Genomic DNA, 22,199 nt, shown 5'->3' on the forward strand with positions numbered 1-22,199 from the left:
TGGGCTCCCCTCCGGTCCCCTTCATTCATCCAAAACCATCATTCTGGCTACCTCCTTCTGAATATTTCCTCCTGAACACTGCCCATTTTTAGGACAGTCTCTTTTCCAATGTCCTTCCTCCCTACACAAAGCACGCTGATTCGCTCCTAAGGGGGTGTTAAAATTCCGATTGCTAAAATTCATTGATCCTCCCCATCCACAAACACCTCGTCCTCTTCCTCCACCTCGTCCTCTGCCTGCTGTTCCTGCTATTACGGCCAACAATCTATTTTCTCTGATTTTCCTCTCCTCTTTTTCCCTGTTATTATATACTTTCCATGCTGCCTCCAACATTTTATTCAGACTCCTTGAATCCTCTCCCTCCAGCTTCTGAAGTTTCTTTCTTATGTCCGGTGCCGATTGTCCCATAAAAATCAAAGCCAACTGTATCTGAGCCGCCTCTGTATCTACTCTTAAATCAGTATATTTTCTGGCAACCTCCTTCAGTCTTTCCAGAAACGCAGAGGGAGATTCATTCTTATCTTGTCTCACCTCATATAGTTTAGACCAATTCAAAGATTTAGGCATAGCATGTTTAACTCCATATAAAATCCATTTCTGATACCGAGTCAACCTTTCGCTATGTTCCCTGTTATTTGGATCCCACTGCGGATCCCCAGACGGAAAGTTCTGCTCTAATGTTCCACCTGTTGTCCCCCTCAGTACAGCCACTTCTGCCTGTGCTTTGCCAGTCTTTAATACCATCTGCTTTTCTGTATCATCTAACAAATTATCCAAAAATCACCTGTAAATCATTCCAGTCTGGATTCTGTGTTCTAATTATAGTATCCACCACTCTGCCTACTCTCTCAGGATCTTCTCTATATACTCCAGCTGCCTGCTTCCAAGCCATCAAATCCGTAACCGAAAAGGGCACTTTTACATACACCAGCCCATCGTTACCGACTCCCTGCCGCAGGGGAGCTATTGTTGCTATTGTTTATACCTGCTGTCGGGTCCTTCGAGAAATGGGGGTATGAATTACAACTTCAGACGGTCCTTCCCCCACATCCTCTATTCCACTACTTTCTGGTTCTTCCATCTGTTCTCTATGCTCTCGACCCCAATTTATTCCTCTCCTGGGAGGGGATATATCCAACTCTGGCCCTTCATCCTCTTTGGGGGTAGTTATTTTCTTTAAGCACTCTTTTCCAACATCACATGCCAAACCACATTTCTTTTCTTTCTTATCAGAAGTTATAGCCATTACCAAATTGTCCCTACTAGTCAGCTTGCATTCATTCTGCCAATCCCGTCTCTGTCTTAAATAAAAAAATAAATCCACCTATGGTATTTCACTCCATTTCCCTTCTCTTCTACAAAACAACATTAACTACAGAATGGTGTTATAATTCAGTGTCCCATTCATGGGCCACTTTTCCTGATCCTCTAATATATACAGAGGCCACCAATGATTACAGTACTCAATCATCTGACTTTTCCGCAAATCATCATGCAATTCACCCCAATGTGCTAACAAACATCCCAACGGAGATGCTTTCGGTATCTTTCCATCAGTAGATAAATTTCCCATACTCTTACTCTTAAATAATTTGGCCAATGCCATTATATTTATACCCACTACCAAATATCTATTAAATATATATCGAGTATCAAAAATCAATAATCAATTATCAAATGTCAGATACCAAACCAAATATCAAATACCAAATACATATATTAAATGCCAGATATCAAGCGAATACAAACAACAGTTGTTGCCAGGTAATGGAGTCCACCTGCTTGTCTAGGGCACGGACAGAACCGACTTCCCTAGGCAAGAGTCATAACCAATATCCCCTGGCAAGATTATTAACCCACAAAATGTATTCACCCTTTATAAAACTTCCAACCTCAGTTGGAGGCACTACGTCTCACACTTACAACACTCACACTCACATATAACACACTATACCACACTCTTAATTCTGATTTGTGATACTTCCAAATACATTAAATATCTCACAAAGATACACATATACTCTCAAAAATTCCTTGGAATTGGGACTCAAACCCAAAGTTTCCAAAATGCTTTTGAAGCTGGGACTCCAACCCAGAATCCTCAAAAGCTGTGGGACTCTAACCCACTCCCAAATTGTCCAACCCAGCAATAGCTTTCGCTTATGTCTTACGGGCAGACGCCTAGGCTTTCACTTCAGGAGCCTTTAGTCCAACCCTGCGCAGCTTTCGCCGCGTCTGGCAGGCAGACGATACCGGTGGGACTCTAACCCACTGTCCTTAATGTTTAAAAAAAGAAGTGTCTTACCAAAATCCAGGGGACGTCGCAAAGAGCCTTATGGATCGGGGATCGATGGGTATCCCCGAGAAATCCTCGGTGCCGGCAGGAACCGATCGGGTCCCCGACTCCTCCGGTCTCTCTCAGTGAGGTCCCATCTGGGTCGCCAGAAACTGTTGCCGAAAAACTCGGAATAAAGAACTTATCAACACCAATTTAGTGTAGATAAGCAGACACTTCTTTATTGACGGCCGGGTGCGCGGGTGAGTCCTCTCACGAACCACGCACACCTGAACACCAAAACAATACACCTTATATTAAAACTTATTCATGCATATTCATTAGATTTCCAGGAAAGGTTATGCATATTCATTAGATTTCTGGGAAGTTATTAGCATATGTAAATGTCCTTTACGCAGGCGCAGTGAAGCCCTCTGGTGGTCTTCAGGAGCCCTCTGGTGGTCTTCCATAGTCTTCCTCACTTTGTCCGATAGTTGACCTTTCATGTGATTCTGCGCAGTATGATTTTCGCCATCATGTATTAGATTTACATAAAGTATATTCAATGTTAATTCTTGAATTTAGTATTTCTAGTGATTGGCCCTCAGTCACACCACCTTATCAATATTCTTATACTAAAACAATCGTTGGTTAATCTCACTTAACTCTACTGATTGGAATTCTCGTTAATTAGATCGAGGTAAAGCTTTACCAAAGCTTCCGTGGTTAACTGATTTCAGACAGTACTCGAATTCTTATAGTTACACATAATACACTTTCTTAAGTAAGTTCCTATTAAGTTGAAATTCTGACATCTGTTATCTAAGTTCTAAATGTTCCTACTAAATGATTTTAACCAATTCCTTCGGCCTTGGTACAGGGCTACACAGGGGATTTCACAACAGCTGTTAGTTGTTGGTTAAATACAATATATAATTTTGCTAAAATATTTCTTGTAGTTCCATATTCCTATTAAAATTAAATATAATCAGTTCTAACTAATAACAAATCAGTAACACTAGGGAAGGAGCATCGGATAAATACTCGCTGGATAATTCCATCATTTTAATTTTCTGTATAGCATTAATCTCTTTTGCCTCAGAGAGGCAAGTTTTGTTTCTTTTTGTTTTACAGAAGGACTCCGAGGGACGAATTATGAATCACTTAATTAGATTAGTAGTACTTTTTTGTATCTCACCACTAATCTGTAGCCAAAAGAATACAGAATGGCCACGGTCCCAAGCTATTGTCCAGTATACTTGGAGTATGGGACAGTATCCCAAAGACCGTCTCCCAAACTTAGCCACTGTAGTAATGCATGATTCTGAAGTGTACCACCCACTTGAGTGGGGGGAATGGGACAAGAAAGACTGGGTCCGTGTCCTGACTGGAACGATTGGAGAAAAAATCCAAGTGGGCTGCAGAAAGGTGGAAGGATGTCTTCATGAGAAAGCCTCTTCAATTACGATCTCTGGAAATCTATTGGACCCTAGTTCCAACATCACTGCGAAACTCTGTCCTACTACAGCATGGAGGTGTAACAAGCAGGATTCTCTCATTACGTGTTGCCGTCAAAAGAATGTCGGTAACTACTCCCTAGACCCAAGTACCACTAATGTTGAAATCACCAAATCCTGTATTAAGGAACAAGGAGATTGTTGGTATAATTTCACTTTGACCAAGTCAGTCTATGTGGTGTGCGATTGGCGATCTAATCCACCGACAGGAGGGCTATCAGGCCTAACATTTAAATTCAAAATTAATGCTGTAACTAGGCCTCTAGTGATGCTTGTTGCAGTAGTCACGCACAATGGCATAGATACCCTTTTCACGCTAACTGACAAAGATGAAGTTATACCCTCTTTCACAGTGGTACAAGGAAATAACATTGCAATAAGATGCAGACTGATCACTTTAGGGACTAACCAGTGGCTGTTGTCAAATATATTACCAAAATGGGAAAAGGTAAATGTAAGGGACCACGAGTTGATTGAATCCACAGACAGTTATGGAATTGGACCACATGGCCCTATTTTGTTGTGTCAAAATCAAAACCTAGACTGTTGGCTAAATTTGACTGCTGTACAATACTCTTATAAAGTTATGTGTCGTAAAAATAACACTAAATACTGGAGAGAATTTAAAATAGATGTTGTAATACCTACTACTCAACCAATTGTCGTGCTTAGCCCAAAAACCTTTGAAATTGGACCATATGTGATCAGAAATACGGGCCTACAACAAATGTTGTTTAACCCGGCATGGTCTCTCAAGCAAGTTGAATTGTCGTTGCAGAACAATGTTTCAGACATTCAGCCAGCTTGCTCACCTTTCCTAAGGACCTCTTACGAGGGATGGACAACCTGGCTGCAAAAACGAACTCTTCCCATAAGAAGAACACGGAGAGACCTAACCGGTGTTTTGGGAACAGGATTGGGAGTTTTAAATAGCATCGATTCGGAAGTAATAATGAACAAGTTGGCTACCTCAGTTAGTGATTTGGCTAAATTACAACAGCCTTTGCGATCTTCTTTATTGGCTTTAGGGACTAACCAGTGGCTGTTGTCAAATATATTACCAAAATGGGAAAAGGTAAATGTAAGGGACCACGAGTTGATTACTGATGCACTTGGGGTGATCCAAAATAACCTCTCTTTGGCTCTCAGTTGTATCCAGGCTCAAATATGGACGCAGTCGGTAGCCGCCTCAATTATAAGAGAAGGTGAAGAAGGTATCCTCCCCACTGAAATTCGGAAAATAATTTGGGACAGTGCCACTGATTTTGAGAAGGAACTCCAATCCTGGTGGAATCTGGTGAACTTTACTTATGATCCCGTTACAAACCTAGCTACAATTTTTGTGCTTACTATATATAATGCTACCATATACCCAATTTATCCCATTATCGCATTAGGGTTGAACCACAACGGAACTATACTCTGTCCCTCTGAGCATAGAGTATGGGCCCGAAAGGTGGATGAAAAATGGCAAACTGTTAATTTGGAATCTTGTATTGTACGAGAACAACAAGGATTTGTTTGTGAAGGTAATGCAATTGAGGCGCAAGATATTTGTTTAGATACTGAACAAAATATCTGCCATTTTGAGATTCATCCTAATGAAAACCCTGAAACAGTACTCATATGTATATATATATATCGGCAAAGGCTGTGTATGTTTGAGGACTGTTTGTGACTCTCTATCTGTAGATGAGGTAGTTGTAGAGACTAAAAATCATTCAAATTTCTGTGTTTGTAATTGTACTAAGATTGTCGGATGTGATTTTTCCTATTCGGCCCCGGTCACATCCCACCAACTTTTGCAATCTAACTATATGTTGACTGATGAATTGTTACCTATACCCATTGGAATGAATCTCACTTTGGTAAAACAGTTATTACAACACAAGGATTTGGTTGAGATTTTGGGAAAAATTAGGGAAAACGGACAGAAAACCTTAATAACTGTTCATCATGATGTGAAAGAAATACACCGAGTTTTAGAAAGAGTGCAAAAGGATGCAGAACATAGATGGCGGGACACACTTTTCGGATGGTCGCCTACTGCTACAGGCATCCTGAACACGTTGTGCCACCCCATCGTGGTTCTCTTGATATTGGTTTTGATCAGTTTGGTTTTGTCAGCAGTATTGTATGCCATAACCTGGAAAATGATGACTCGGTTAACACGTTTACATATAATATGCTTGATGTCCCATCCAATGTAGACATCCCCAAATCAATTGATAAACAGTTTTGATTGTAATTGATATCACTGTAATTGCCTTTCAATCTTCTCTCCTTCTCTTTCTCTCTCTTTTCTTTTCCTTTTCTTCTTTTTCTCCTTTATCATGCTACCACCAAGCGGTCCTGACGACCATGTTGAGCCACGGGGTGGTGTAAGAGTCGGTCAGAAAATCAGCATTGTCTCAACATTGTCATCAGGAACATGAACAGTACATTACCTGACAATGGCCTGTTTGGAGCGCAGCGGCCGGTCCCAAGGACGGAATGGGCGGTACGAGGTTCCTGGAAGGTACCTGACTGGAACCGTTAGAGATAACCGCATAGCTACTGTCAAAAAGGATGAATTGCCACTGTTGGCATAACACCGACGAAGAAATCATGAACTTTAGACGAACTTTGCTTCATTATAATAATACCAAAACACACCTCCTGGTCGAAGGCTACCCGCCTCCAAGACTAACCACGCCTCGGACACTGACCCCGCGCCTGCGTGATAGCCTCGCTTGAGAAGGGCGGAGATATGATAATTGTATTCTGAGAAGGGTGGAGACTCCTGAGGCAGAGGTGGAGCAAGGTGCGTTACTAAGCATAAAAGATGACTTCTGAACAACGGAAGTTGGAAGCTTCCCCACCAAGGACCACGACGATCGACGACGCAGCATCAGCTGGACCCGGGACCGTTAGGACGTCGTGAGATCAGCGGTGGTAGCTATAACCCCTCTTTCTCCTCTCTCTAAACCTAACTTTACTTTTCTCCTTTTTTTCACCCATCTCTAACTATCGCGTGCCTCCTCACAGGCAATGCAATAAAGTTTTACTGTGTGATTACTGCTATCCCCTTTGGTGTTGGTCACCTTAATTTTGCACTTTCGAGATCGTAGCAAACGAACCATCACGAGTCCACCAGGTGGACCGTGACAGAACCCCCGCCGAAAATGTTTTCGGTGCCGGCCGAGTCCCCGTCGAAAATGTTTTCGGTGCCGGCCGAGCCCCCGTCGAAAATATTTTTGGCGCAGGCCCAGCCCCCTTCAAAAATCTTTTCGGGGCAGGCCGAGCACCTGTCGAAAATTATTTCGGTGCCGGCAAGTCCCCATCGAAAACTTTTTCGGTGCTGGTCAAGCCCCCATCGAAAATATTTTTGGGGACGGCTAGAGCCCCAGTCATAAATTTTTTCGGGGCCGGCCGACCCACCTCAAAATTTTTTTCGGAGCCGGTCGAGCCCCCCTCAGAAATTTTTTCGAAGCCGGCCGAGCCCCTGTTGAAAATCTTTTCAGGGCCGGCTGAGACCCCGTTGAAATTTTTTTTGGTGCCAGCCGAGACTCCTTCGAATATTTTTTCAGGGCTGGCCGAGCCTACCTCGAAAATTTTTTCGGCGCCAGCCAAGCCCCCTTTGAAACGTTTTTCGGCGCCAGCCGAGCCTACCTCGAAAATATTTTCGGGGCCGGCCGAGTCCCCATCACAAATTTTTACAGCGCTGGCAGATCCCTGTTCAAAAATATTTTCGGGGCCGGCCGAGTCCCCATCGGAAATTTTTACAGTGCTGGCAGATCCCTGTTCGAAAATATTTGCGTGACCGGCCAAGCCCCTATCGAAAACTTTTTCGTGGCCGGCCGACCCACGTCAAAAGGTTTTTCGGAGCCCGCCGATTCCCCCGTCGGTAATATTTTCGGCTCCGGCCGAGCCCACGTCGAAAATTGTTTTGGTGCCATCCGAGACCCCTTCAAATATTTTTTCAGGGCCAGCCGAGCCCCCTTCAAGAATTTTTTCGGGGCAGGCCGAGCCCCCGTTAAAAGTTTTTTCAGGGCCGGCCGAGCCCCCGTCGGAAATTTTTAAGGTGCTGGCCGAGCCACCGTCGAAAATTTTTTCGGGGCCGGCCAACTCACCTCAAAATTTTTTTGGAGCTGGCCGAGCCCCCGTGTCCTGGTTTCAGCTGGGATAGAGTTAACTGTCTTCCTAGTAGCTGGTACAGTGCTATGTTTTGAGTTCAGTATGAGAAGAAAGTTGATAACACTGATGTTTTCAGTTGTTGCTCAGTAGTGTTTAGACTATAGTCAAGGATTTTTCAGCTTCTCATGCCCAGCCAGGGCACAAGAAGTTGGCACAGGACACAGCCAGGGCACCTGACCCAAAGTGGCCAACGGTGTATTCCATACCATGTGATGTCCCATCTAGTTTAGGAACTGGGAAGTGGGGGCGGGGAATCGCGGCTCGGGGACTGGTTGGGTGTCGGTCGGCGGGTGGTGAGCGATTGCCCTGCCCATCATTAGTACATTCCAATCCTTTTATTACTGCTGTTGTCATTTTATTAGTGGTATCATTATCATTATTAGTTTCTTCTTTTCTGTTCTATTAAACCGTTCATATCTCAACCCATGAGTTTTACTTCTTTTTTCCCGATTGTCTCCCCCATCCTGCTGGATGGGGGGGAAGTGAGTGAGCGGCTGCGTGGTGCTTAGTTGCTGGCTGGGGTTAAACCACGACAGTCCATTTTGGCGCCCAACGTGGGGCACGAAGGGTTGAGATAACCACAAACCTGACCAGAGCTTGTTAAAACAAATTTGTTCTAAGCATTCATTATGTTGATTTATGTGTTCTTAGAGTTGTTGCTCTGGTTTTTAAAGCTCTGTTATGTATCACCTCGCTTGCTGTATGGAGTTCCTCTTCTGCTGCTTATCATCCATGGGAGGTGGATTAAGGTTTTCACTTTGATGTATGGTATAACACTGGTTTATGGTATGATAAAGTCATCGGCTGTGGGATTAATCCGGTATTTGCACTTAGCATTGTCACCTTTATACTGCGGGAGCCATCTGTGGGAAACTATTAATAATTATACCATTTACCTTTCCTCCATGGAAAACCAGTCTATGGGTGGGGTACCTTTCTTCCCCTCTCCTTTCTCCTTCAGTCCAGTTACAATGGTGTTTGAGAATTTTGAAAAATTTGAGTACTCCTGGGATGTTGGGACTAGCACGGTCCTAGCCCTACTGCTAGGAATTAGCATGCTTCTGAATGTGGTTCAGCTCTCGTTTAGGGTTAAACAGCTATTTAAGAAGATCACCCAGAGATGTGCCCCAAGGCTGGATAATTATGAGTGGCAGGGTGTGTGGGGTAGTATGGGCAAGTACCTAGAAAAGTGGGCACCTCCAATGTTTTGGAAATTCACTCCTGAACAAGTGCAAGATCCAGAAGAACTAGTAAAATATTTGGAAAAGGTATGCTGTCACCCCGGCAGCTCCAGAGAGATACAAATCACTGCAACGTGCTGGGGCCTGGCCCATGCCTATCGAGCCCTGTTCAACACCACTCAGTACCCTCAAGGGGAAGAGAAAGTCTCTGGACCTAACAACAAAATGATGAGCACCGCGGCCACCCAAACCTCGGCAACGGGCACTGCGGTCCCTCCAGCCCCAGCGACGAGCACTGCTGCTACCCAAACCTCGGCGACAGACACTGCGGTTATCCAAAACCCGGTGAGCGATAACTGCAACTGAACCAGGGGACCAACCTGCACCAGCATCAGTTGCCCCCATACAGAAAAAGAAATATACAAAAAAAAAAATCAGTTCGCTTAGCAAAGGATGAAGATGAACCAGGGCCATCACGGGAACCGGAGGAAGAGGCAGAACCAGAGGTAATAACCCGGTCCCTATTCTTGAGTGAGCTGCGGGATTTGCGAAAAGACTTTGGCCGCCGTATAGGTGAGCATATTATCACCTGGCTCCTCCGATGCTGGGACAATGGGGCTAATAGCTTGGAATTAGAAGGTAGGGAAGCCAAGCAGCTGGGATCGCTTGCCACGGAAGGTGGCATTGACAAGGCAATTGGAAGAGGGACACAAGCCATCAGCCTCTGGAGGCGACTCCTGTCAAGTGTGAAGGAAAGGTACCCCTTCAAGGAAGATGTTATATGTCAATCAAGCAAGTGGACCACCATGGAAAAAAGGTATTCAATATCTGAGGGAATTAGCTGTGCTAGAGACGATTCATCATGACCCGGACAACCCACAATTACCCAAAGATCCAGACGAAGTCCAATGCACACGACCCATGTGGCGGAAGTTTGTACGGAGCGCACCATCGTCCTATGCCAACGCATTGGCAATAATGGCCTGGAAGGATGAAGAGGCACCGACAGTGGAGGAAGTGGCTCGCCAACTCCGTCAATACGAAGAAAATCTCTCCTCCTCCCTACAAGCCTGCATTTCGGCTGTGGAGAAGCTGTCCGAGGATTTCCAGCAATTCAAAGAGGATATGTCCTACTCCACATGTGTAAGGACCAATGTCTCAGCTATTAGGAGTGAGCGTTCCTCTGCCCAAGAGAGAGAATATAGAAGGTACACACCGCAAGGTGCCCTGTGGTTTTACCTATGTGATCATGGAGAGGACATGAGGAAATGGGACGGAAAACCTACCTCGGTCCTAAATGCACGGGTATGTGAGCTGCGAGGAAAAACCACCACAAAAGGGGATTCTACCAGGAAAAATGCCGCTCCAGTTTCCAAACAGAGTAGAAGGGCTGATTTTATTTCCGATCCTCTTGAAGGGAATTCTGAGCCAATTTTACGAGAAGTGAATACTGGATACTCTGACCAGAATTAGAGGGGCCCTGCCTCCAGCCAGGTGGAGGAAAGGGATAACCGGGTCTATTGGACTGTGTGGATTTGATGGCCTGGCACGTCAGACCCACAGGAGTATAAGGCTCTAGTAGACACCAGCGCACAGCGCACTCTAATGCCATCAAGTTATAAAGGGGCAGAACCCACTTGTATTTCTGGTGTGACAGGGGGATCCCAAGAGTTAACTGTATTGGAAGCTGAAGTAAGCCTAACTGGAAATGAATGGCAGCAACACCCCATTGTGACTGGTCCAGAGGCTCCGTGTATCCTTGGCATAGACTATCTCAGGAGGGGGTATTTTAAGGACCCGAAGGGGTATCGATGGGCTTTTGGTATAGCTGCCTTGGAGACGGAGGGCACTGAACAGCTGTCTGCCCTGCCTGGTCTCTCTCAAGACCCTTCGATTGTGGGGTTGCTCAAGGTTGAAGAACAACAAGTGCCAATTGCTACCACAACGGTGCACCGGCGGCAATATCGCACCAACCGAGACTCTCTGATTCCCATCCACAAGTTGATTCGCCAACCGGAGAGCCAAGGAGTGATCAGCAAAACTCGCTCACCCTTTAATAGTCCCATATGGCCAGTGCGGAAGTCTAATGGGGAGTGGAGACTAACAGTTGACTATCGCGGCCTGAATGAAGTTACGCCACCGCTGAGTGCTGCCGTTCCAGATATGCTAGAACTTCAATACGAACTAGAGTCAAAGGCAGCCAAGTGGTACGCCACAATTGACATTGCTAATGCGTTTTTCTCAATCCCTCTGGCAGCAGAGTGTCGTCCACAATTTGCCTTTACTTGGAGGGGTGTCCAGTACACTTGGAATCAATTGCCCCAGGGGTGGAAACACAGCCCCACCATTTGCCATGGACTAATCCAGACGGCACTGGAAAAAGGTGAAGCTCCGGAACACCTGCAATACATTGATGACATCATCGTATGGGGCAACACGGCAGAAGAAGTCTTTGAGAAAGGGAAGAAAATAATCCAAATCCTTCTGAAAGCCGGTTTTGCCATAAAAGAAAGTAAGGTCAAGGGACCTGCACGGGAGATCCAGTCTTTGGGAATAAAATGGCAAGATGGACGTCATCAGATCCCAATGGACGTGATTAATAAAATAGCAGCTATGTCTCCCCCGACTAATAAAAAGGACACAGGCCTTCTTAGGTGTCGTGGGGTTTTGGAGAATGCATATTCCAAATTACAGATTGTAAGCCCTCTCTACCAAGTGACCCGGAAGAAGACTGATTTTAAATGGGGCCCTGAACAACAACAAGCCTTTGAACAAATTAAACGGGAGATTGTTCATGCCGTAGCCCTTGGACCAGTCCGGACAGGACAAGATGTTAAAAATGTGCTCTATACTGCAGCTGGGGAGAATGGCCCTACCTGGAGCCTCTGGCAGAAAGCACCTGGGGAGACCCGAGGCCGACCCCTGGGGTTTTGGAGTCGAGGATATCGAGGATCCGAGGCTCGCTATACTCCAGCTGAAAAAGAGATATTGGCAGCATATGAAGGAGTTCGAGCTGCCTCAGAAGTGGTTGGTACTGAGACACAGCTCCTCTTAGCACCCCGACTGCCAGTGCTGGGCTGGATGTTCAAAGGGAGGGTCTCCTCTACACATCACGCGACTGACGCCACGTGGAGTAAGTGGATCGTGCTGATCACACAACGGGCTCGCATAGGAAACCCCAGTCGCCCAGGAATTTTAGAAGTGATCACGGACTGGCTAGAAGGCAAAGATTTTGGAATGTCGCCAGAGGAGGAGGTGGCATGTGCTGAAGAAGCCCCGCTGTACAATAAACTGCCAAAAAATGAGAGGCAACATGCCCTGTTCACTGACGGATCCTGTCGCATTGTGGGAAAGCATTGAAGGTGGAAAGCTGCTGTATGGAGTCCTACACGACAAGTTGCAGAAACTGCTGAAGGAGAAGGTGAATCGAGTCAGTTTGCAGAAGTGAAAGCCATCCAGCTAGCGTTAGATATTGCTGAAAGAGAAAAGTGGCCAGTGCTCTATCTCTATACTGACTCATGGATGGTGGGAAATGGCCTGTGGGGGTGGTTACAGCCATGGAAGCAGAGCAACTGGCAGCGCAGAGGTAAACCCATTTGGGCTGCCGCACTGTGGCAAGCTATTGCGTCCCGGCTAGAGAATCTGGTTGTAAAGGTACGTCATGTAGATGCTCACGTACCCAAGGGTCGGGCCACTGAAGAACATCGAAACAACGAACAGGTGGATCAGGCTGCCAAGATTGAAGTGGCTCAGGTGGACCTGGACTGGCAACATAAGGGTGAGCTATTTATGGCTCGGTGGGCCCATGATACTTCAGGCCATCGGGGAAGAGATGCAACATATAGATGGGCTCGAGATCGAGGGGTGGACCTGACCATGGACACTATCGCGCAGGTTATCCATGAATGTGAAACATGTGCTGCAATTAAGCAAGCCAAGCGGTTAAAGCCCCTGTGGTATGGAGGGCGATGGCTGAAATATAAATTTGGGGAAGCCTGGCAGATTGACTATATCACACTCCCACAAACTCGCCAAGGCAAGCGCTATGTGCTGACAATGGTGGAAGCAACCACCGGATGGCTGGAAACATATTCTGTACCCCATGCCACTGCCCGGAACACTATCCTGGGCCTTGAGAAGCAGGTCTTGTGGCGACACGGCACCCCAGAAAGAATTGAGTCAGACAACGGGACTCATTTCCGAAACAACCTCATAGACACCTGGGCCAAAGAGCATGGCATTGAGTGGGTGTATCATATCCCCTATCATGCACCAGCCTCTGGGAAAATTGAGCGATACAATGGACTGTTAAAGACTACATTGAGAGCAATGGGGGGCGGAACTTTCAAACATTGGGATACACATTTAGCAAAAGCCACCTGGTTAGTCAACACCAGAGGATCTGCCAATCGGAGTGGCCCTGCCCATTCAGAATTTTTACATACTGTAGAAGGAGATAAAGTTCCTGTAGTGCACATGAAAAATATGTTAGGGAAGACAGTCTGGGTTACTCCTGCCTCAGGCAAAGGTAAACCCATTCGTGGGATTGCTTTTGCTCAAGGGCCTGGGTGCACTTGGTGGGTGATGCGAAAAGATGGAGAAGTCCGATGTGTGCCTCAAGGGGATTTGATTTTAGGTGAAAATAGCCAGAATTAAACTGTATGATATTAGTTGCTATATAACCCTGCTACTGTATGTTATCCTCACTATAATTGTTATATGCTATATCCATAGTACTATAGTAAGAATCACTTGGATCAAGCAAGAAAGAACTGTGATAAAACTGAGCAAAGCGCAGTAGTGATGGAACCAGAACTGACTCCAGCATGCAACAATCCAACCGTGCACACCATTCTCCTGCTGCGTCCAATGTCACCTGCTAGTCACACTGCACTGAAGCCCAATTCTGCTCTACCGACTGAGAGGACTTTGCACCATCCCTCCTGCCCAGACAGACTGGTATGACAGATGGAGCCCAGAGTAGGAAACTAAATGAACTCAACAAACGTTTTATGAACATAACCCATGAACTAAAGGAATGATATCTCTGTGTGTGTATACATATATATATATATATATATATATATATATCTCATTGTTCATATGTCTCAAAGGGATGGAAAGGTGGTGATAATTGATCAGGATGTAACTAAAGGTATGGGAACTGAGCATGACGTCAATGGTATAGAATAAGGGGTGGATACTGCCCTGGTTTCAGCTGGGATAGAGTTAACTGTCTTCCTAGTAGCTGGTACAGTGCTATGTTTTGAGTTCAGTATGCGAAGAATGTTGATAACACACTGATGTTTTCAGTAGTTGCTCAGTAGTGTTTAGACTATAGTCAAGGATTTTTCAGCTTCTCATGCCCAGCCAGCGAGAAAGCTGGAGGGGCACAAGAAGTTGGCACAGGACACAGCCAGGGCACCTGACCCAAACTGGCCAACGGTGTATTCGATACCATGTGACGTCCCATCTAGTATAGGAACTGGGAAGAGGGGGCGGGGAATTGCCGCTCGGGGACTAGCTGGGTGTCGGTCGGCGGGTGGTGAGTGATTGCCCTGCCCATCATTTGTACATTCCAATCCTTTTATTACTACTGTTGTCATTTTATTAGTGTTATCATTATCATTATTAGTTTCTTCTTTTCTGTTCTATTAAACCGTTCATATCTCAACCCATGAGTTTTACTTCCTTTTTCCCGATTGTCTCCCCCATCCTGCTGGATGGGGGGGAAGTGAGTGAGCGGCTGCGTGGTGCTTAGTTGCTGGCTGGGGTTAAACCACGACAGCCGAGCACGCATCAAAAGTTTTTTCGGGGCCGGCCGAGCCCATGTTGGAAATTTTTTGGGCACCGGTTGATCCCTCATCAAGAATATTTTCGGGGCCTGCCAAGCCTCCATCGAAAATTTTTTCAGGGCCGGCCGAGCCCCCATCAGAAATTTTTAAGGCGCCGGCCGAGCCACCGTCGAAAATTTTTTCAGGGCCGGCCGACCCACCTCAAAATTTTTTTCAAAGCTGGCCGAGCCCCATTCGAAAACTTTTTTGGCGCCGGCCCAGCCCCTGTTAAAAATTTTTTTGGCGCCAGCAGAGCCCCCGTCGAAAATATTTTGAGGGCTGATCGAGCCTCCGTCAAAAATATTTTCAGGGCCGGCCGAGCCCCCTTCGAAAATATTTTCGGGGCTGTCCAAGACCCCGTCGAAAATTTTTTGGGCTCCAGCCGAGCGCCCGTCGAAAATTTTTTCGGCACCGGCAGAGCCCCCTTCGAAAATATTTTCGGTACCGGCCGAGCCCCCTTCGAAAATATTTTCAGGGCCGGCCAAGCCACTGACGAAAATATTTTCAGGGCTGGACGAGCCACCGTCGAAAAATTTTGCGGGGCTGGCCAAGCCCCCGTAGACAATATTTTCAGGGCCAGACGAGCCACCGTCGAAAATTTTTCGTGGCTGGCCGAGCTCCCGTCGAAAATTTTTTTGGCGACAGCCAAGGCCCCGTTGAAAACTTTTTCGGTGCCGACCGAGCCCCTGTCGAAAATTTTTTTGGGACCGGCCAAGCCCCCATCAAAAACTTTTTCGTGGCCGGCCGACCCACGTCAAATTTTTTTTGGAGCCCGCTGATCCGCCATCAGTAATATTTTTGGCTCCGGCCGAGCCCACGTCGAAAATTGTTTTGATGCCATCCGAGACCCCTTCAAATATTTTTTCAGGGCTGGCCAAGCCCCCATCGGAAATTTTTAAGGCGCCGGCCGAGCCACCGTCGAAAAATTTTTCGGGGCCGGCCAAGCCGCCGTCGAAAATTTTTTCGGCGCCGGTCGAGCCCCCATCGAAAATATTTTCGGTGCCGGCCACGCCCCCGTCAAAAGTTTTTTTGGCACCAGTAGAGCCCCCGTCCAAAATTTTTTCTGTGCCGGCCGAGCCCCCATCGGAAATTTTCTCAGCGCCAGCTAAGTCCCCCTTCAAAAATTTTTATGGGGCTGGCCAATCCCTAGTCGAAAATATTTTCAGCGCCGGCCGAGCATTCATTGAAAATTTTTTCTGGGCCAGCCGAGCCCCTGTCAAATGTTTTTTCGGGCCAGGCCGACCGCCTGTAGAATATTTTTTCGGTGCCAGCCGAGACCCCATCAAAAATAATTTTGGTGCCGGCCGAGCCACCATCGAAAATTTTTTCAGGACTGGCCGAGCCCCCGTCTTAAATTTTTTTGGGGCTGTCGCGATCCAATGTCGGGGAAGGTTTCGATATGATCCCAAGAGCGAGATTAAGACACAAACGAGGTCACATGCCATATAGTCAAAATAGGTTTTATTATCAAAAGTGGAAAATGGTAGCCATAGGATAGAATGGAAGAAAAGGTAGAAATTAAGCACTCCGGATAGGATTGCAAGGATGGTCACCACCACGGATCCAGCGGCGTCCCGTTGGTCCTCAGTCTTCAATTCTTTGGTGGTGAAGAAGGCCCCCACAGCTTGTCTCTATGAGTTTTTTATAGGGCATATTTCAATGATGTCATGCGCTGCAGGTTTCGTCCATCACACCACCTTCGCGTGATCAACACCCGAAACCAGTATCTTATCAGCTCCAGCCCCGTTTCCTCCTCTGGATGCCTCAATGGCCTGGTAATCGTCCTTATGGACAGAGGACTGTCCTGCTTCTACAGGCCATCTTAGAGACAAAGGGCTCAAGATAAGCAGTTCACAGTTCCTTGAGATGATGGTCCAGTCCCCGACACCTGACAATCTTTGAGGCAAATGGTTCAGGATAAGAATTCAGTCTCTTACAGGGGCCGGCCGAGCCCCAGTCATAAATTTTTTCGGCGCCGGCCGAGCCCCCGTCGAAAATATTTTCTGGGCTAGCCGAGCCCCTTTCAATTGTTTTTTCGGGGCAGGATGAGCGCCGGTTGAATATTTTTTCGGTGATGGCTGAGCCCCTGTCGAAAATATTTTCGGCGCCGGCCGAGCGCCGGGTCGGAAATTTTTTCCGGGCCGGCCGAGCCCTGGTCGAAAATTTTTTTGGGGCCGGCTGAGTCCCCGTCGAAAATATTTGTGGTGCCGGCCGAGAACCAGTCGAAAATTTTTTTGGCCCCAGCCGAGCCTCCGTTGGAAACTTTTTCGGCACCGGCCAAATAGCAGTTGAAAATTATTTCGGGGCCGGCCAAGCCCCCGTCGAAACTTTTTTTGGGGCAGGCCGAGTCCCTGTCGAAAATCTTTTCGGCTCCGGCCGAGCCCCCGTAGAAAATAATTTCAGTGCCGGCCAAGCCCCCATAGAAAATATTTTCTGGCCAGGCGGAGCCCCCGTCGACAATATTTTCAGTGCCATCTGAGCCCCCTTTGAAAATATATTCATTGCCATCAGAGCCCCCTTTGAAAATATTTTCGGCGCCTGCCAAGCACCTTTCGAAAATTATTTCGGAGCCGGCAAGACCCCATCGAAAATTTTTTCGTTGCCGGCCGAGCCTCCGTCGAAAATATTTTTGGTGCCAGCCGATCCCCTGTCGAAAATATTTTCGGGGCCGTCTGAGACGCAGTCAAAAATATTTTCGGTGCCAGCCTAGCACCTTTCGAAAATTTTTTGGGCTCCAGCCTAGCGCCAGTCAAGCCGTCGTCGAAAAATTTTTCGGAGCCGGCCTAGCCCTCATCGAAAATATTTTCGGGGCCAGCCAAGGCTCCATCGAAAATTTTTTCGGTGCCGGCCGAGTCCCCATTGAAAATATTTTCGGCGCTGGCTGAGCCCCCTTCGAAAATGTTTTCGATACCAGCCGAACCCCCATCGAAAATTTTTTCGGGGCTGTCCGAGTCCCCGTCGAAAATATTTTTGGCGCTGGCCGAGCGCCCGTCTAAAATTTTTTCGGTGCCAGCCGAGCCCCAGTCGAAAATATTTTCTGTGTCGGCCGAGCAGCCATCAAAAGTTTTTTCGGGGCTGGCCTATCCCCAGTCGAAAATATTTTCGGTACAGGCCAAGCTTCCCTTGAAAATATTTTCGGGGCCGGCCGAGCCCCCGTGGAAAATTTTTTTGGGCCCGGCCGAGCCCCCATCAAAAATTGTTTCGGCGCCGGCCAAGCCCCCTTCTAAAATATTTTAGTGCCATCCGAACCCCCGTCAAAAATATTTTTGGTGCCGGCCGAGCGCCCGTTGAAAATTTTTTTGGCGCCAGCCGACCCGCCATCGAAAATTTTTTTGGCGCCAGCAGAGCCCCTGTTGAAAATTGGTTCTGCGCTGCCGAGCCCCAGTCAAAAATTTTTTCGGGGCTGGCCGAGCCGTCTTCGAAAATATTTTCGGGGCCGGCCTGTAGGGAACGGCGTTCGGAAGATCTCGCGATGTCACGGAAAGATGGAGGGTTAGTCGCAGCCCTATGACGTATCTGTAATCCCGCCTACCCTTGTTAGTATAAAAGGAATTAACTGCGCAATAAAAGGCGGAAGTTGGCGCTCACACTGTGTGTGTTATCTGTCTCTTTCCCTGGTCCGGGCCCACCAGTGATCTAATCGTGGCACCTTGATATGTAGCGAACACTACATAATGGTGACCCCGACGTGATCGGTCGCACAGGCGACGATGGAACTTGCGCAAGTGATTAAGGTATTGAAGGTATTGGCTGATGAGGTGGGTGCCCGCGGAACGATTAGGAAGGGCCCCACGGGCGAATGCATCCAATGGATGTTGCGCCGCGGAGGCATTGGATCTCCTAGAGAAGTTTTAAGCCCCCCAAAATGGGGAGAGATTCGGGAGTCTTTGCTCCAATCTGCGCTCGTGGGCGAGCGCGGAGCTGCTGAACGATTGAAAGTTGGGGAAAAGTGGAGAAGGTGGTCGCGGCAGGACAGAAGGCTGGGGCGTGCTGGCTGGCGGCGCGAGCTGCTTTGTTTGCGGATGAAGCGCCGCCTCAGGAACAGAGGGAGATAGTGCCCTCGGGGACAGTAAGTCAGACTCAAGACGGAGTGGGCGGCCGTGGAGCGGGGTTCACAGAGCGGTCCATCTCTGACTGAGGGCATGGACGCGGAGGGTACGGCAGAGACGGAGGTTTTTCCTGTAGGGGCGGCACCAGCGGGGCCGGATGTGCCCCCTCCGCAGTATCCATGGGGGGGGTTGCGGCGGGTGGTTCGGGGGGACTCGGGGGAGTGCCTCTTGGACTGGGTTCCAGGCGGGGATGTCGGGGGAGATTTATACCGTCGGTTGAGAGAGTGGGAGGAACGGCCACCCGCAGAGGGGATAGCTGGGAGGTGGCGGGGGATGGAGACTGTGGCAGAGGAGGAAACACCCCCCGCGGGGGAAATCAGGCGCCCTTGCCGGGAGAGCGGACTGAGCCTCCTGAGCCTTTGCCTGAGCCTATGCCTGCTGAGCCGTCATCTGCACCCCTTCCGGCGCTTCCTCTGGCCCCTCCCTCCTCCCCTCCCTTTCCGCCCCCCCCCGCCCATTTGCAGCGGCGCATGTCAGCCGGCCATGGAATGGCCGCCGCCAGCCACGGCCGCGGCCGGAGCCCGGGCAGAACCAGCCGCGCCCCCGCCACCGTCCTTTAATCCATCCCGCCTCTCGGAACCAGAGACGGTGAAACCAACTGCGCCCGCGATAGATGCGGAGCCGCCTGCAGTAGCCTCTGCGGACGAGAGGGAGAGGCATTGGAGGGGAGTAATAAAAAAATGCCCTTGTGGACGGGACTATGCTCCAAGCATTCCCAGTTGTTGTACAAAATAATGGACAAAAAAGATGGGAGGCGTTTCACTGGAAAGTCCTTGAGAAATTAAAGACTGCTGTGAGTCAATACGGAATCCGCTTATTGATAAAGCCAGTAAGAAACCCTCGGTCAAGTGTTTTAATTGTGGTAAACTTGGACACAGCAAGAGCCAATGTAGAGTTTCTGCTAACAAAAAGTCGGTGCAACAGTTGTAAGAAAGATAACCCTACCACCAAGAATGCAGGAAGAAGGGAAACTTTACACCGAGCGCCAAGGCCCCTCGCGCGACGACACAAATGCAAGGGGCTTGGGCTGCCGGCCCTCAGGCAGCCTCGCAACTACCAGATCCGCCACTGCAGGAAGCTCCGGAGTGGACGTGGAAACCGCAGTAGACATTCAACATAAAGGGACCTTTGGGGTTTGGGCTTAGTGCATTTTTAATGGGGCGATCTTCAACAGCTCTAAAAGGAATTCTGGTAGTCCTAGGGCTTATCGATGCAGATTATTGTGGGACTGTGAAAATTATGATTCATGTTTTAATCCCTCCTGTTTCTATTCCTAAAGGTACCAGAATAGCGCAATTAGTTCCATTCAGGTCGTGTGTTCCGAACCCAGGTGAAGTACAACGTGGAGATGGTGGATTCGGCTCCACAGGGAAACCGCAGGTATACTTTGCCATGGACATAACAAGAGGTAAACCAGAAAAGGTAGTGCAATTGGAAGGGCCTGACGGAGTTATCGTCAAGAAACCGATGACAATGGATACAGGAGCTGATGTTACGATTATTTCATGACATATTTGGCCTCCATCATGGCCATTGATCAATCCAAATTTTGGCATTGCAGGGCTGGAAAACAGATGAGCCAGTTTGGATTGATCAGTAGCCGCTAAATTCTGAAAGGCTGCTAAAAATACAAGAGTTAGCTGAGGAGCAATTGAGAGCGGGACATGTTGTTCCTTCTACTAGTCCATGGAATACACCAATATTTACCATTCCCAAGAAAAGTGGGAAATGGAGACTGTTACATGATCTCAGAGCTGTGAATGCAGTGATGCACAGTATGGGAGCCCTGCAGCTGGGTTTGCCGTCTCCAGTTATGCTTCCAGAAGAATGGGATTTGTTAATTATAGATCTAAAGGATTGTTTTTTCACCATTCCCTTGCACCCAAATGACGCTGAACGGTTCGCCTTTTCGGTACCATCGATTAACAAGGCAGAGCCCTATAAGAGATACCACTGGGTCGTGTTACCGCAATGAATGCGCAATTCCCCCACGATGTGTCAGGTGTATGTGGCCTGGGCATTAGAGCCTGTAAGAAAGCAGTTTCCTCAGTTAATTATTTATCATTATGGATGACATTTTGATAGCGGGAAGGAACTTGCCACAGGATGAAATTTTTAACTCAATTGCAGGACATCTTAAGCCATCGCGGAGTAATAATTGCTCCTGAAAAGGTGCAAAAGGCAGCACCTTGGAAGTATTTGGGGTGGCACATAGATGCTAGCAATGTTAAACCTCAGAAGGTTCAAATAACATGAGAAATTTCATCGGTACATGATGGCCAGAAGCTTGTGGGAGATATCCAGCGGGTGCGGAATCTTTGCGGTATCACTAATGACGATATGGCCCCTCTGGTAGAACTCTTTGGTAGGACCGCACGTGCAGATGAGAAATGGGAAATGACAGAGCTGACCAATTGGTTGCAGTGGCATGGGAGCCTCCTCCAGGGAATCGTTTTCAACAAGCACGGCAATCACATGCGTTCTTGCACCAACCCGCTAGGATGTTAGCAAAGCAATTTGACTTACCACTCACTGATGCCCAAGGTATCGTCAAAGCATGCCCCGATTGTTAAAAGGAAGGGCTGGGCTTGGGCTGTGGGGTTAACCCACGAGGTCTTTTGCCATTGCAGTTGTGGCAAATGGATGTCACCCATGTCATGTGGTTTGGTGCAAAGCGTTATGTGCATGTGTGTATTGATACCTATCCTGCTGCCATGTGGGCCACGGCACAAACTGCAGAAAAGGCCTTACATATTGAATGACATCTTCGCGCTTCTTTTGCAGTGCTGGGTGTGCCTAAAGAAATTAAGACGGACAACGGCCCAGCCTATGGTTCTACACGATTTGCTCGATTTTGTCATTTGTGGGGAATTCACCATGGTACGGGTATTCCACATCTTCCCACAGGACAGGCTATTGTCGAACGGGCCAACAAGCCTTAAAGAGCATGCTGCAAAAACAAAAGGGGGGAACCCAGGGCTTACTCCCAGAGGAACGATTGGCCAAAGCCTTATTTGTGCTAAATTATCTTACATTGACAGGTGATCACAAAGACCCACCAATGGTAGTGCATCATGCTCTTTTACAGGCGGAAAGGAACCAACAAA

The 22,199-nt window shown here is 47.7% G+C and overlaps 1 protein-coding gene across 1 annotated transcript; it reads left to right on the forward strand.

The window, feature by feature from the left end:
• Positions 1 to 4,378: 4,378 nt before the first annotated feature.
• On the forward strand, positions 4,379 to 6,002 carry LOC138683396 (uncharacterized). The gene is given in 2 exon segments (XM_069775111.1): positions 4,379 to 5,416; positions 5,418 to 6,002. Coding segments are annotated over 2 exon segments (1,623 nt in total).
• The last annotated feature ends 16,197 nt before the right edge of the window (positions 6,003 to 22,199 follow it).

This window comes from Haliaeetus albicilla, chromosome W (genome assembly GCF_947461875.1).
Source record: "Haliaeetus albicilla chromosome W, bHalAlb1.1, whole genome shotgun sequence".
In the NCBI taxonomy this organism is placed as follows: Eukaryota; Metazoa; Chordata; class Aves; order Accipitriformes; family Accipitridae; genus Haliaeetus; species Haliaeetus albicilla.